We start from the raw sequence: 14,508 nt of genomic DNA, 5'->3' as shown, positions 1-14,508 counted from the left end.
CATAAGCACCCCCCCATTGTTATATCCGACACACACCACTCAATCATTTCACTCTCAAGCATTGCGAAAAATATTCTCCGAAACTTTTACTTTCATGTCATCTCAAGCACTTGGGGCTGTAAAGGAGGAGGTTTTTTTGTTTTGTTTTGGTTTTTATTTTTCGGCTGTTTCTGCTGTTGTTTCTGCTGCTGTTTTTGTTGCTGTGTTAAGGTGAGGGCAGAATACAATTTAAAGACAACAAAAAAAGAGAGAGACTGACCGCAGCTACATAATTTTTAAATGTTAACATCATTTGGACGGGTTGCAACATAATCCATCAACCGCTGACCATGAAGCAGCAGAGCAGCCTGAGCTGGGAAGCAGGAACTTTGCTGCCAGAGACTGGACTCAGGACCGCGACTGGACTTTAATTAGTTTTCGCAGGCAGGTCCGGGCTATTGAATTTTGTTTGCGGCCCAAAAGGATTCCCCGGAAAATTTGATTACAATTAATTTCGTTTTCTGCGTACACGCTGTATATGGAAACTGATTCGATTTTTTACTCTTTTGCAGAAATCGAAGCCGTGGAAGCTTGCAAATGGCTGCGTGCTGCAGGTTTTCCGCAATATGCCCAGATGTACGAAGGTAAGTCCGAACCCAAACCCAAACCCTATCCCTATTTTTATTCCATTCCTGTTACGCACTTCCGGCTCTCTGGGCTCTTAAAGGGCTGTGTAGCCATGTCGTGTAAACATGGGGGCGTGGCATGGCATGCTGGTAATTGATGGTCTCGTCATCAGCAGTGACGCAGCAGCAGTGCGGCAGCAGCAGCAGACCGAATCCAAGGCACTTGACCAACATGCCACCATTTAGCTTTATATGCTTAGCGCTCCCCAAGTGGCGTTTTATTAATTTTATTACACGAACTTTCACTTTCGCTTCGGGAAACAGTGAGTCCTCCCTCCCCCCCACCCCCCTGCTCAGGTCAGCATTTATGACGTGGCAACATCGGAGAACAATTTAAGTGCCGCCTCAGCAGGCCAGAGGAGAGTCCCAGTCTACAGATTTCAACACCAGCCTAAGTAGAGCAAAGGGCCCAGTGCCAGTGCCAGTGCCACGAGGCCTCAAAGGTTTCAACACCAGTCAAAGCAGAGCAGCGCTCTGGACATGATAGCCCAAGTGAATTTGATATCCGAAACACGCCGCCGCCGCGACAAACAATTAGGCGGCAACGGATCAGACCTCAATCCTTTCAAGCGAAAACGAAAGCCAAGGAACGCCTACCTTTTGGGCCCAGATCGTGGCAATCTCAAGAATTTAACCCAAAACAAAAACAAAACGAAACAAAAACCAAAACAAAACAATGCGAAAAAAAATCCACTCGTGAGGCATCTCCAGCTCAGATAAAATATAATAAAAGGCTAAAGGACACGCAGCCCAAAGAATTTATGAGGACCACCTTCATATAAAAAAAGACGACTACCCGAAAATTAAAATGGTTTGGGTTTTTTTTTCTTGCCTTGCCCCCGATCCTTTTTTTTTTCTTAGTTTTGGTTTAAGAAAGGGCAAAGGCCCCTACAGCCACCAGCCACAAGCCACCAGCCAAAATGTTAGTATCAGTTCAATGAACCCCCGAACCAAACCAAACCGAACCGAAGCAAGCTGCATATTTATTTGATTTCCTTAATCGAGAAGGGAACTGGGGACCCTTCTCTTGAGCATTTGTCGCAACGCATTTAACGCCTGAAGGCCACTCAGATGGATGAGCGGACCGAGCAGAAGCAGCAGCAGCAGATCTGAGCGAATTCAAACAAATAAGCCCGAAAAGAACACTCTTAAGCCAGCATTCACACACACACACAGTCCAAGCTAAAAGTTCGCCGACTTCATTTGAATTATGAGCCACAGCCAAAAGCATGCAGATAAAAAAAGACAGAACAAAAAAGTGAATCTGAAATGGAGAGCCTGCAATTTGGGCATGTCCCGGGGCGCCCGATGTATGGCTGTCGCCGACCTTGAAATATGCGAATTGTATTGCATAAATTCGCCAGCATTGGAAGGTAGAACCAAGTATCCAAATCCGCGCAACTTGCGGAATAATTTGTGCACACATTTAAACTGGAGCCCAACCCAACCCATGCCCAGCCCCATGCACAGGCTGAAACTCTGACTCTGGCTAAGTCCAATCCCATCTTCATCTGCATTGCCATCCTTATGGCGGGGGACAGCATGATAAATGCGTATTTTAATGAGTTTCGTGTAAACAAGGCAGCGGCGCATGCGCAGATTGCTGCTCAAATTTCCAGGCTGGCAGGGCCAGGATTTTGGTGGATTCTTTTGGGTTGGTTTGGGTTGGGTTTTTTGGTTCAGTCTGCAGTCTGCAAATTAAAATGCCGTAGGTGTTTAAGCCATGTCTCTGCCGCTGTCTCTGCTCTGCGTTGCTCTGCTCTGTCATTTGCAGTCACCTCATGGATGTGGTCTGGCCTGGGTCTGAGTCTGAGGCTGAGGTCTCTGCTGAAAGGAGGTGTACCATCCGTAAGCGACTGTTAATTTGCTTAAGGTTTTGCTGGGACAGCTTGCTCTTGGCTCTTTTTTGTATGCTTTGTTTGTTTTTTGTTCATTTCTTACGCACATTATTCACCGAAAGTGGCAGACTTAATTTGAGGGTGTGACCTGCGCCATGGCCCAGGATCATATGGGAGTGCTTAAAAGGGCAATAAGAGCGTATGGCAGGGGGGATGCTGTAATTCTACCATGCCATTCGAAACTGGTTTGTTATGTGAGCAAAAAACGCTTCATAAAAAACTGTGGGGATGCAAATGCATTTTGGTGCATTTTTAAATGAAGATTTTTATGAATTGGGAACCTAAAAATAATCTGAATAGTTCTAGGAATATTAATTTAGGTTCCATAAAATTTTTCCATTCTCAATTTGGATTCCAGGCTAATTGCCTTCTATATTTTCTGCCCAAAAAAGGCCCATAAATTTTACGTAATTACAATCGAAAATTTCACTGCAATCTGCGTCATTGGCTGAGAGCAAAAGATTAATCATATAATTGGCCTAATAAACGAACAGCACAACCAGCACCCAGCAGCCCCTCTTCTACCTGCACTCCCTCCACTCCCTCCATGTAAACTGCTGTAAAAAGTGGGGAAAAAATCATTTCCAAATAATTTCTCTCTGACGTCAAGCAGCCAACTGCACTGAGATCAAATCGAAAGGTGTCTGCCGGGTTCAGCATCCCCCCAGGGTGTTATTTAACCATTAAGTGGCACACTCCCAGAATTGGGTCTCCAATGATCGGGCGGGCGCGATTTTGTTTATTTCCCTGGCATCAAAGAGCAACGCATTCAATTAGAAACTAAACATACAGCACTTGGGAAAGGAAAGCAAAGCAGAGGCAGCAGCAGAATCAGAATCACTACGCTAAATAATAGTACTTAAATGTTCATATTAATACCCTGCCGGGCAGGGCCAAGAGCGCACGTAAACAAAACTAAATAAAGCTCTTTTCATTTGGTTCTCCTGCCCGCCCTGCAAGTACAGTACCAAAGAGAGGCGAGTCGTACTTTGAGCCGAAAGTTCAACAAACCATGAATGGCTTTCCCAAGAAGAACAAAATATTGTTGTAATGCCAACAATATTTGTACAAACAATGCAGCATCAGCAGCAGCAGAGGCAGCAGCAGTCGGGGATCAGGCAGGGGGCAGCTTTTCCAGGCTGTACATCCTACGGATGGATGGCAGGCTGTACAGCGTCGTATCTGCAATCGGTATCGGTGTATCTGTGTGACGCGTCGCGACATGTGTACACGTCTGGGGGTATCGTATCTGGCCGGCCTTATGTGGTCTCGCCTTGGAACTTGATTTCCTACGTGCGAATTGGCCACGCAAATATGTGGAAAAACGCTGTGAAAATGCGGCTGCTGGCTGCTGGCTGCTGCCGCGGCGTACCCGTTTAATGACCAACCAACCATCCAGCCATCCAGCTATCCATGGCAGATGCTGGCGCCATGGGCGTTCGATTTTTCTCGTTTCTCAATTAGAATTTCACGCGTCGTCGAGGCGTGCGGTCGCAAGGAGAACACGATCGGAGAGCTCTCCAGCCCTAACTAATAATCGTCCTTTGTTTGACTTTGCAGACCATCAGTTTCCGATCGATCTGAACAATGTAGCCAAAGATCACACCAACCTGGAGAACGATCAGCTGCAGTCCCTGTACAGGCGGCTCTGTGTCCTCAATCGTTGCGCCACCATGCGGCTGGATCAATCGCACAAACCGCAAACACCACAGGTAAGCACCGCCCCACCCCTCCAACACCCTCCACCCACCATAGCCACAGTGTGAGTAACCCAAACCCTAACCCCCTGCCACGCCCTCTACGCACAGCAAAAGGAGGAATCGGACGATGAGAACTTCGCCCTGAGCGAGAACTGGACATTCCAACCGCACATTCGACGCTGGTCGCGCATCGGGGAGATGGGCCTGGAGCTGCCGCCGCCGGGTCTGCTCAATCTGGAGAAGACGGAAAGCTCCTCGAAGGAGTCGAGTCCCGACCGGTTCGAGGACGACGGCTACGATATGGGCGGCGCTGGCATCACCCTCATGATACCGGGCTGCAGCAAGACCTCCACCGGCACCACCGACGGCTCCTCCCTGGGCGATGGCTCCGATTCGGCTGGCCGCTTGCGACGCACTGGCAGTGAACGCATCAAGGACGGCGCCAAGGCATTCCTGCGACGAGTCGAGTCCATCAAGTCGAGGCGGCGCAAGCGCCAGAACCGGGAAAACGTGGTGATCAGTGGGCCCCAGGTGCTGGATCTCTCACAGCTGGGCCAGCGGAGCAGCCTCCGCAAACCGGATGCAGTCTACTCCACCCCGCCCTCCCCATCGGCGCTCAGTCCGATGCACACATTCCCCAAGGCGCCGTTCTTCGGCAACGATCTGAAGGTGCCCAGCCACAGCGAGAACTTCCTCAGCCCGAACCGCGCCAGCCCGAAGCGCACCCCGACCACGCCCCGCTCGATGCGCACCAGCCCCCTGCACTTCTTCTCGAACCCCATGACCCAGCTGAAGGAGGGCAAGTCGGATGACTCCTCCTCGTACTACAGCGACAGCCAGGAGTCGTCCACGGGGGGCAAGCTCTCGCTGCGCAAGCCCTCGAAGGCGCGCCGCTTCCTGCAGCGCTCGGGCAAGGTGGACGACATCGGAGCCCACTCGGACTCCGAGTGCCACCAGGGCCGCAAGCTGCTCATCAAGGACGCCAACTCGAACACGACGGAGGTGAAGATCAAGAAGCTGACACGCGGCGGCTCCCTGAACCTGGGCAAAGATGTCAAGAAACGTGACGGTTTCCGCACTTCCTCGTTCCGTTCGCGCAGCACCACCCGCAAGGAGCCGAAGAACGACGATGAGCAGGGTGGCGGCGGCGGTGGCGGTGGCGGCGCCAATAACGGGTCCGGATCGAAGCGGCAGCCGGTGGTGCGCTGGCACAGCTTCCAGATGGAGGAGCGCCCCAACATGATATTCCGCAAGTGTTTCTCGAAGAAGATCGAGCCGGTGCAGGAGGATGCAGGCATTCCATTCGCCGCCATGTCGGCGGGTCAACTACAAATCATTCGCAAGCTGGCCCTGGTCACGCTCACCGGCCACATGGAGCGCTACTGTCCCACCCATCGCTCCGGCTGGAACTGGGAGCTGCCCAAGTTCATCAAAAAGATCAAGATGCCCGACTACAAGGACAAGAAGGTGTTTGGCGTGCCACTGCTGCTGGTGCTGCAGCGCAGCGGCCAGACGCTGCCCGTGGCCGTGCGCGCCGCCTTCCGGTGGCTCCAGCTGAACGCCCTCGACCAGGTGGGCCTGTTCCGCAAGAGCGGCGGCAAGTCGCGGATCATCAAGCTGCGCGAGCAGATCGAAGTGAGCGACTCCACGGCCGAGTGCATGGACGTGTTTGATCTACAGCAGGCCTACGATGTGGCCGACATGCTGAAGCAGTACTTCCGCGAGCTGCCCGAATCTCTGCTAACCACCAAGATGTCCGAGACATTTGTGGCCATCTTTCAGCGTAAGTAGCCAGCCGTCAGTTGCCCCTTTATTAGCTGCTCATTGTGTACTTTCCCCCCACGCAGATCTGCCTGCGGAGGTGCGCCTGGATGCCATTCAGTGTGCGGTGCTGCTGCTGCCGGATGAGAACCGGGAGATCCTGTACGTGCTGCTCGAGTTCCTCACCATTGTCGCCGGCAACTCGCAGCAGAACCAAATGACCAGCAACAATCTGGGCGTATGTCTGGCCCAGTCCATCTTCCACTCGTCCATTTCCACGGGCTCGGCCTCGGTGTCCGCCTCGCCCCGCCGCAAGGGCAAGGGCACCGGCATGCCGGACATGAAGGAGCTGGCCGAGGCGAAGGCCTCGCACGAGTGCCTCTCCTTCATGATCGAGCACTACAAGCAAATCTACACGGCCGGCAAGGAGAAGCTGAGCAAGTGCAACTTCAGCTACATGGAGGAGTCGAAGCCGGTGCCCCTGGAGGCCCTCGGCGAGGGCATGCAGTTCCACAACTGGCGGGGCTATCTCTACGAGTGCACCAGCGCCACCATCAAGGAGGGCCGAGAGAAGTGAGTGTCCCTCGAATGCCCTGCCTGCCTGAACTAATCCCCAATTAATCCCTTGCCCAAACAGAACCCGTGGCTGGTTCAGCATCAATTCGCTGAATGACAGCAGTGTGGACATTGCCTACAAGAAGGTGGGCGATGGTCATCCGCTGCGTCTGTGGCGTTGCTCTACGGAAATCGAGGGACCCCCGCGCGAGGTTCTCGAGTACGTGATCAAGCAACGCGCCTCCTGGGACGCCAATCTGCTGCAGTGCCAGACAGTCAAGAAGCTGGACGATCGCACCGAGATCTACCAATACGCCCTGGATGGGCAGCTAACAACGGACTTTTGTGTCTTGCGGTGAGTCTTATAACGCATCTTATAGAGACCCCAAATCAATAATTATGTTTCGCAGTTCCTGGCAAACGGATCTGCCGCGTGGCGCCTGCGTTATTGTGGAGACCTCCATTGACAATGCCAAGGCCAAGCCTTTGTATGGAGCAGTGCGCGGCGTAGTTCTTGCCTCTCGCTATCTCATCGAGCCCTGTGGCAGTGGCAGATCGAGGGTCATGCACCTGGCCAGAGTGGATGTCAAGTAAGTTGTTTGTACACAAATAAAAATCCTTTCGGGATGCAGCAAAGCGCAAGAAAATACTCAAATAATTGCCTACTTTCAGGGGGAAAACACCTGAGTGGTACAACAAGAATTATGGGCACATTTGCTCCCACTATCTATCCCGCATACGTCTGGCCTTCAAGCACGTGGCCGATGGACCCGAGAGCAAGGTCTAAATTAAAATATATAAATAAACATATATTATATATATATGTGTACACAAACATAGCTACATATGTATATGTGTAAAGATAGATATGTCGAATTTATCGGCGGATATTCGTTGTACCCTCGTTGTCTGTCGCAAATTGACGCATTTATTAAAAAAGAAAACATAAAGAAAATCATGTACGAGGATAGATAGCCCCCAGTTCGAACAACCCAACGATTACACAATTATCCAAGGACCCAAATACCCACGGACCACAAAAAGAGCTTAAAGAAGAGAGCCAGCAGAGAGAATATATTCTTGTAAATACTTAGTTTTATGTACGATATAATGTCTAAAAGAAAAGAAGGTTTTTTGAAACTTTAATATTTTTTCGGCTTAAATTTAGCTTATTTTTATTGTATTATATTTATACGTGGTCCTAATTTATATGCATACCTTAGCTGTACGACGATTGAAATCTAACATCCAAAATACTCAATACACAAATATCACAAAATATCTGTAACGATTTCTCTAGCTAAGGCTTACGGCATACGCACCCCCCCGCCACACACCCACGACCCACAGAAATGTCTTTTAATGTTAATTAGTTTTTAGTCTCGGCAATGTGTCTCCCCTTTGGAGGGAACGTGAATTATTTCTGGAAAACAAAATGAAAGGATAATGAAAAATCAAAAAAAGGCGAAAAGCAAAAGCGAAACAACAAAAGGAAAACCTTAAAATGTGTAAAGCAAATTCAAACTAGTCAAATTTTATAAATTTAAGTTAAACTACTACTAACTACACTACCCCAAAATACACTCACATTAAGCAAGCTCTTTGCCACTCAATAGTTTTGTCCACAGTTGATTGATTTGGTACGATAAATATATGATTAATTAATTGATTGATAAACTATATTGTAAACTGTGTCTGTTAAGCGAATAAAATATATATATATACAAATACAATATATCGATGTACTGTTCGCGTTATTATCCTTATCAGTAGTTTTACGGAGAAGCATTATATGATAACTCAAATATATGAAGCATAGAGGAAACCGCAATAAAAGTACATGGAAATGCGAAAAATATACTCGAAATGTTTTATTTTTTTAATTTAAATGGAAATATAATGAAGAATGAAATATAATTTATAACGGTAATTTTAGTTATTTTTGCCCTGAACATTTTTTTTAAATTTCTGTTAGCTGTATTTAACATAGAATTAACATTAACATTTTCTTTAACATTCTATCTGACTGAGGCTGTTAGCTATGAAACTGCCCACAGACTTCAGAAACCACATGTAGCTGACGCTACACAGCTTCCGAATGGAATAGCCCCACAGATGGCGCCAGTATGCAGCTTTCAATATTTCGATTTGGATCATTGAATAAATAACGTATTAGTAATATTTAAATGCACTTTTAATGCATTGCAATGTAATTTCAACTATGCTGCAATCATCAAAACCTGTTCTGACCACTAAAAGGTATTAGCCAATGCAATTCCGAAAATCCTATAAACCGATAAACCTTGTTATTTCACACTAATTGACTGCCGCCCAAGCCATACTACGGCTAGGCTGGGCTAATAAGCTTCCAGCACACGAAAAGCCGGGAAAGCCCACCTCTCTAGATGGGCGACGCAATCGAACACATGTAGAGCACAAGCGGCAGCTAATTGTGCAGCCCGAGCAGCAGCAGCAGCAACAGCCCCCAAAGAGTGACCCCGAAATACAAAAAATACAAAAAATACAAAAAAAAATACACTCCCCGAGCGGACATACAGGCGACAAACATTAAAAGTCCATTAAAAAATGATGTTGGGCATGGGCATGGGCATCGGCATGGCGTGTGTGTGTGTTGTTGTGTGGGGCTCCTGCTCTGCTCGGGTGTCCAGACCTGGGCGAAGGCAATTTTGTTGGCAAGCGACCTTAGCGGCCCAGTTGGCTCTATATTTAGAGTGCAAGAAATGGCTGCCAGCAGTCGTCGGGGCGAGGCATAATTGTAATTGCAAATTGCAATGTTGCCCACATGCAACAGACACACCAGCAGCAGCAGCAACGACAGCAGCAGCAACATCCAGTCCAATGCAATGCAATGCAAATGTCCAACGTATTGATTGCATTAATTAATTAATTTGTGACTTAATTTCATGGTCTTGCGGCAATCGGCGGCGCACACACACACACGGGGCGGCACGCACCGCTGCCAAAATGTATTAATATTGTAGCCAGAAAAAGAGTCGCGACACGTGTGTGTGTTTGCCTTGTTATTAATTGAAATTTAATGGCACACAAAGTATTTTTATTTATTTATTCGACTGCAATTGCATTTATGCGCACTTCCGTCGCCCCCCACACACACATGCACGCACAGACCCGGACCCCGACCCCGACACACCCCCCCCTTGGACAGACACGCACACACATGGCGACTGCACATGCACATGCACATTCCCCTGCTATCGACAACCAACACGACGATCGATGTCGACGGCATGGTATTTAACATCAAAAGCCCAGCCAGCCCCCTGCCCAGCCCATACCAGACCAAGACCACGGACCACGGACCCACCGACCCTGCCAGCTATATCCAACGAGCTTGTAATTGATTTCACTTAAAAATTAAATAATGCATGCGGTTTTTACTGTAAAATGGATTTTCCAAATGTTTGCTGCTGCTCCGCTCCGCTCCACTCCGCTCCTGATGCTTTTCCTTTCCATCTTTTCCGCACGTTTCCACTTTCCAGTCGCGCCCATCTCTCACTCTCACTCAGTTCGTGTTAAATTAAATATGAAAATAAATATCAACATAATTGAAATGGCAACGACTGCAGGCAGGCAGCAGCAGCAGCCAGGCCATGCCCAATCCCAATCCCAATCGCAGTCCCGACCGACCGACCCATCGACCGACCCGACACTGTGCAGCTGGACGACGTAATTGATGAAATTATTTAAGAATTATTTCACAAATGCGGCATGACAATTATGCGGGACTATAGCCCAGATCATGAACTGAAAACACTCAGAGAAAAAGTTTGGTTTTGATTTATGTATACAGATTCAATACCGTAGGTACATATCAGTGATTTGATTAGTATATACATCGGCATAACTAATCTAATTCTAACATATATAAATTCAACTTTCCCTGCACAATTTTCTTTCAATGCATGGCACATTTAAATAAGCAAATAATAAAGTAAAAATTGAATTTAAGCGCAGCCTGTAATTAATTATCTGCAACGTTCGCTGGCCCCTACTTTCCAAGGATGAGTTCTGCGCAGATCGCATGCCAAACAGTGCCCACAATAAATTAATGAACCGTTAAACAATTATCATAAATAGCATAGGCATGCTTTTGCCCTGAACTGATTTAAAATTGTATGTTCTGTTCGCTTCGGGTGGATTTCTGAACTATATTTTGAATTTGAATATTTTCCCAAAGTTTGCACTTTGCAAATCGATTTTAAGCATTAATTTGGCGTGAAGGGGCTAGCTATGTAATTGTTTACAATTCCTATTAATTTTGCATTTATTTATTTATAATTTGGCATTATTCGCTGACACACAGAACCAAAAGCAAAGCCACCGAAATTCATGAGAACTACGGCCAATGACAATGCCAACTAAGGAGAATTACTTGATGCCAAGGAGGGTCGGTTGGTTGGCAGGGGGCGGGTCTGTTATTGTTCGGGCTCTTTTGGGCTGGGAAAGAGCAATGTCTTTTTGACTCAATTAATTAAAAAAATATACACATTTGCATTCATATCGCTTCTGTTTAGCTTTGTATCGTTTGACATGCAATCACATCAGAAGTTTCGCTTCGCTTTCGTTAGGGGGCAGAATTCTTCTGGACGGTTTCGTTTCCACGAACCAACACCAACAGCAACAGCAATTAAAATGTGGAGTACGAGCACTTTTCTGTGCGAGTTTGATTCCCAGACCTGCTCAGCATTTGTGATACCCGCGGATCCGTTTGTGAGTGTTTTCATTTGGTAATTTCGCCTTAAAAGCGCCCAGGGATCTCAAGTATCCGCTTATGGTAGCAGCTGAGGGCTGAGAACGAGAACTGCCGGCTAATCAGCGGCACCGGCAGCGGCACGTCAAACGCCTACGCAAGAATGCGCCCGAGGAGAAAAAATAAAAGCGAAAGGCGAAACTGGATACGGGAGGATGTGATATGGGAGATATGGGAGCTGGAGGTGGCAGAGAAGTGGCCGGTGCCGGGGCAATGCCAGGCAGATGGAGAGACGACAAAACCCGATGACAAGGCAACAAATGCCGCGCATTGGGCCCACCAATGGAGGCAATTGGCAAACTGGGGAAATGGGAGCTGCTAGCTGGTCAGGCAGAATCTTGGCCATTGCGACAAATTCTATGCCAGATACCAGGTACTCGCACTTGTATCGGACAAGGGCTAATATACCCTGCTTTTTTATTTTCCTTTAATCATGGAGGATAACCTTTAGGAATGGCTCTTAGATACTGAATTTCGAGACAATAATCTTTAATCGTTTTCTTTTTTTACTCGAATGATTTCTTCCTTCTCTGGCCTTTCCCCAGTTCTCGGCCCAGGGTATCTTATAGTCGTATTACTCGACTATGTTGTTCTAACTTGTTTTCTTTTTCCTATGCGTCCTTTCCTGCATCCCTGCTCCCTTGCCCGGGCCAGCTGCCTTATTTTCCTTACCCTTCACAGGCAAAGCCTTGGCTTTGCGCTTCATTTTGTTTGTCGTTGCCCGTTTTGCGTGCGCACTTTTAATTGCAATTGAATTTTAATTACTGCGTTGTCAGCAAAGAATGTTGCAGCCAGTCGTTTAAGTGCCGACAGCAAGGGGCAGGGGCAGGGCAGGGCAACGCGAGCAGCATCGCGACAGGGCGGGGAGACAATGAGGCGCAACAGAAAATAAAATAAAAGAACAGGGAGCAACAGCCAGTGCCACCGCCAGTGCCAGTGCCAGTGCCAGTGCCCGTCGGCAACAGTTGCCGTCTGGTTAGCGACTCGGCTACGAGTATGAAGTGGGCCCAGAGTCTGCGTCTGAGCCTGTTCTTTGACTTATTTACAGCTTTGTCGCCGAGGCAGCAATTAAATGAACGACGGCCGACGGCAATTGACGTTCCAAGTTTGAGTTCGCCCTTCATTAATCAGGCAGAGCCGCATAAAAGCGATGATCCGATAGCGTTTATCGACTGCTGATGACTCTATTTACGGTCCAGGTATGGGCAGAGATAACCTAATGAGGCAGCGAGTGCTCCATCCACTCGCAATTAGGAATGTCTGGGCCCTGATTATGTTGAGCCCCGTCTAACGCTCCGATAATTTGTATTAGATTCCAGTCTGAAATTGATGTTTTATAATTGATTTTAGATTTATCAGTGGGCTTGGTTATAGCGCCAGTTAATGGGCAGTTAAAAAACCCTTGACTACTGCCATGTAATGTACCCAAAAAGTGGCCAAATCGGCTTGCTAATCGACCAGAGGGGTATAACTATCAATGTAACCCAAACCCAAACATCAAGAATGAAATCTCAATTCGATTTGTTTACAATGTAAACTTTTCGTATACAAAAACATTCCTCGGCTAATGCCCAGAAAATGTCCAACACAAAGAAGTAAAGTCAGGAGAGATAAGCAGATAAAACTAGATAAACCAAGAACACAATGCACAAGCCAAAGCGAAATCACACAATGTGAGCTTTGCAACGGTTAATGCAGAGCGAGAGAACACGCCAGCTGCAGCTGCTCGCCATTTGCTCTCTCCACATGTGCGGGTCTCGTCTCTCTCCACACCTTGTCTGTTGAGCGAGCTGCTAGCTGTACTTTCGGCTTCAAGAAGTGCACGAAGCTTACCCAGCACAGTGTCCACAAATAGTTATGCACTTGCATAATATTGTGCCAATGCATATTTTAATTAAAGCAAACATTTATTTATAATTTACAAAACAATTAATTTAACTTGATAATAAACATACAAAAGAAAGGGGAAAATTTAAGCACCCCGTTACTAGCGCTTGCGCGTAGCTTTTGCCACCAGCTGGGGAGTTGAGGTGGCCTGCGCCTCCAGCATATTGGCTCCAGCGTCGAGATCATCGCCGAGCTCGGAGAGATCTTTGCCCTTGCCGGCCACCAGCTGCTTAACAGCCTTGACATTTACCTTGGACTTGACCATGGGTTTGGCCAGAGTTCCAATCGATTTTCGTGGCTTATTTTGTTTGGCCCTGGTCTTGGACTTGGACTTGGAATTGTTCTTCGCAGTGGGCGCTGATGGGGAGGAGACCATCTCAATGGAGACCTCTGCAGCAGCCTTCTTCTTTTTGCTGGGCTGCAGGTGGTTAAGAAAAGGGAGTTGTATAGATGCAATGATTGATTGATTGATGATTGTTGCTACTCACTTGTTTTGCTGCCTTTTCCATCGCCTTTGCGGAGTCCTTGGCCTCTTTGGCCTCCTTCTTGGCCTGCGCCTTTCGCTCCTTCTCTTTGGCTTTCTCCTTGGCCTTTTCCAGTGCCTGATGTGCCCTCAAATTCTCCACTGACTTACGCCGATTCTTGGGTGCTTTTGTGAGCTTAAAAGAACGCTTAATCTGTTCCACCTGCCCCTTGGTAATGCAGAGCTTAAGCGACCGCAGCACTTGCCTGCCAAAGCGACTTTCGTCAGTCACTTCGTGACCATTGCTCTTCATGTACTTGACAATGGCCTTAACCGATGATCCGGCCTTATTATCCAACGCTTCGATGGCCATAAGTATCTCCGAGATCACAGAGGTCTTGCGCGCTGCCATCCTCGTTCCGGCATCGGGCGGCGGAGTGGGAAAGGGGTAAGGTGATGAAGCCTCGGGATGACCCACACGGTCAAATCCAATGTCGTCATTAGTACTCTTTGGGGCATCTGACACATCCTCTTCTTCTTCTCCTTCATCTTTCTCGGACTCTTCGCCATTCGACTCGAATTCCGACTCGGATGCGGATGCGGATGCAGATTCCATTTGTGCGAAAATTTTGCTGCCAATTTCTTTGCGCGAATTGCTCGGAGCCTTAACTTGCAACTTCTTCATTGCCAAAAAAATATTTAAAAAATAAAAAATGGTGGCTAACAATTTAAAAAAAACACACAGAAGTGAACGACACGAATCTAAGACGACGACTAAGCGACAGAC

The 14,508-nt window shown here is 47.7% G+C and overlaps 2 protein-coding genes across 2 annotated transcripts in view; one reads left to right on the top strand and one right to left on the bottom strand.

Moving 5' to 3' along the window:
• Window positions 1–8,435, top strand: part of LOC111066524 — a 63,451-nt gene extending 55,016 nt beyond the window's left edge. The window contains 7 exon segments of the mRNA XM_041596435.1: window positions 552–623; window positions 4,124–4,275; window positions 4,372–6,046; window positions 6,111–6,597; window positions 6,662–6,934; window positions 6,990–7,169; window positions 7,252–8,435. Of these exon segments, the coding sequence (XP_041452369.1) occupies window positions 552–623; window positions 4,124–4,275; window positions 4,372–6,046; window positions 6,111–6,597; window positions 6,662–6,934; window positions 6,990–7,169; window positions 7,252–7,366 (2,954 nt within the window). The 3' untranslated portion in view covers window positions 7,367–8,435.
• A 4,853-nt stretch (window positions 8,436–13,288) lies between these two features.
• LOC111066593 (histone H1-like) lies at window positions 13,289–14,508 on the bottom strand. Its single transcript, XM_022355324.2, has 2 exons — window positions 13,747–14,508; window positions 13,289–13,676 (listed from the first exon to the last, which is right to left on the bottom strand). The coding sequence occupies exons 1-2, from the start codon at window positions 14,404–14,406 to the stop codon at window positions 13,359–13,361; spliced, it is 978 nt and encodes a 325-aa protein (XP_022211016.1). The 5' UTR covers window positions 14,407–14,508; the 3' UTR covers window positions 13,289–13,358.

Source organism: Drosophila obscura, unplaced genomic scaffold (assembly GCF_018151105.1).
Source record: "Drosophila obscura isolate BZ-5 IFL unplaced genomic scaffold, ASM1815110v1 contig_150, whole genome shotgun sequence".
Lineage (NCBI taxonomy): Eukaryota > Metazoa > Arthropoda > Insecta > Diptera > Drosophilidae > Drosophila > Drosophila obscura.
The sequence above is the reverse complement of the archived record's forward strand: the minus strand, read 5'-3'. Positions and strand labels throughout refer to the sequence as shown.

Excerpts from the sequence above, each read along its gene's own strand:
- LOC111066593 (XM_022355324.2), bottom strand. The coding sequence starts at position 14,406 with ATGAAGAAGTTGCAAGTTAAGGCTCCGAGCAATTCGCGCAAAGAAATT. Across the intron at positions 13,677-13,746 it reads TGGAAAAGGCAGCAAAACAA|CCCAGCAAAAAGAAGAAGGC; the intron begins GTGAGTAGCAAC and ends AACCACCTGCAG.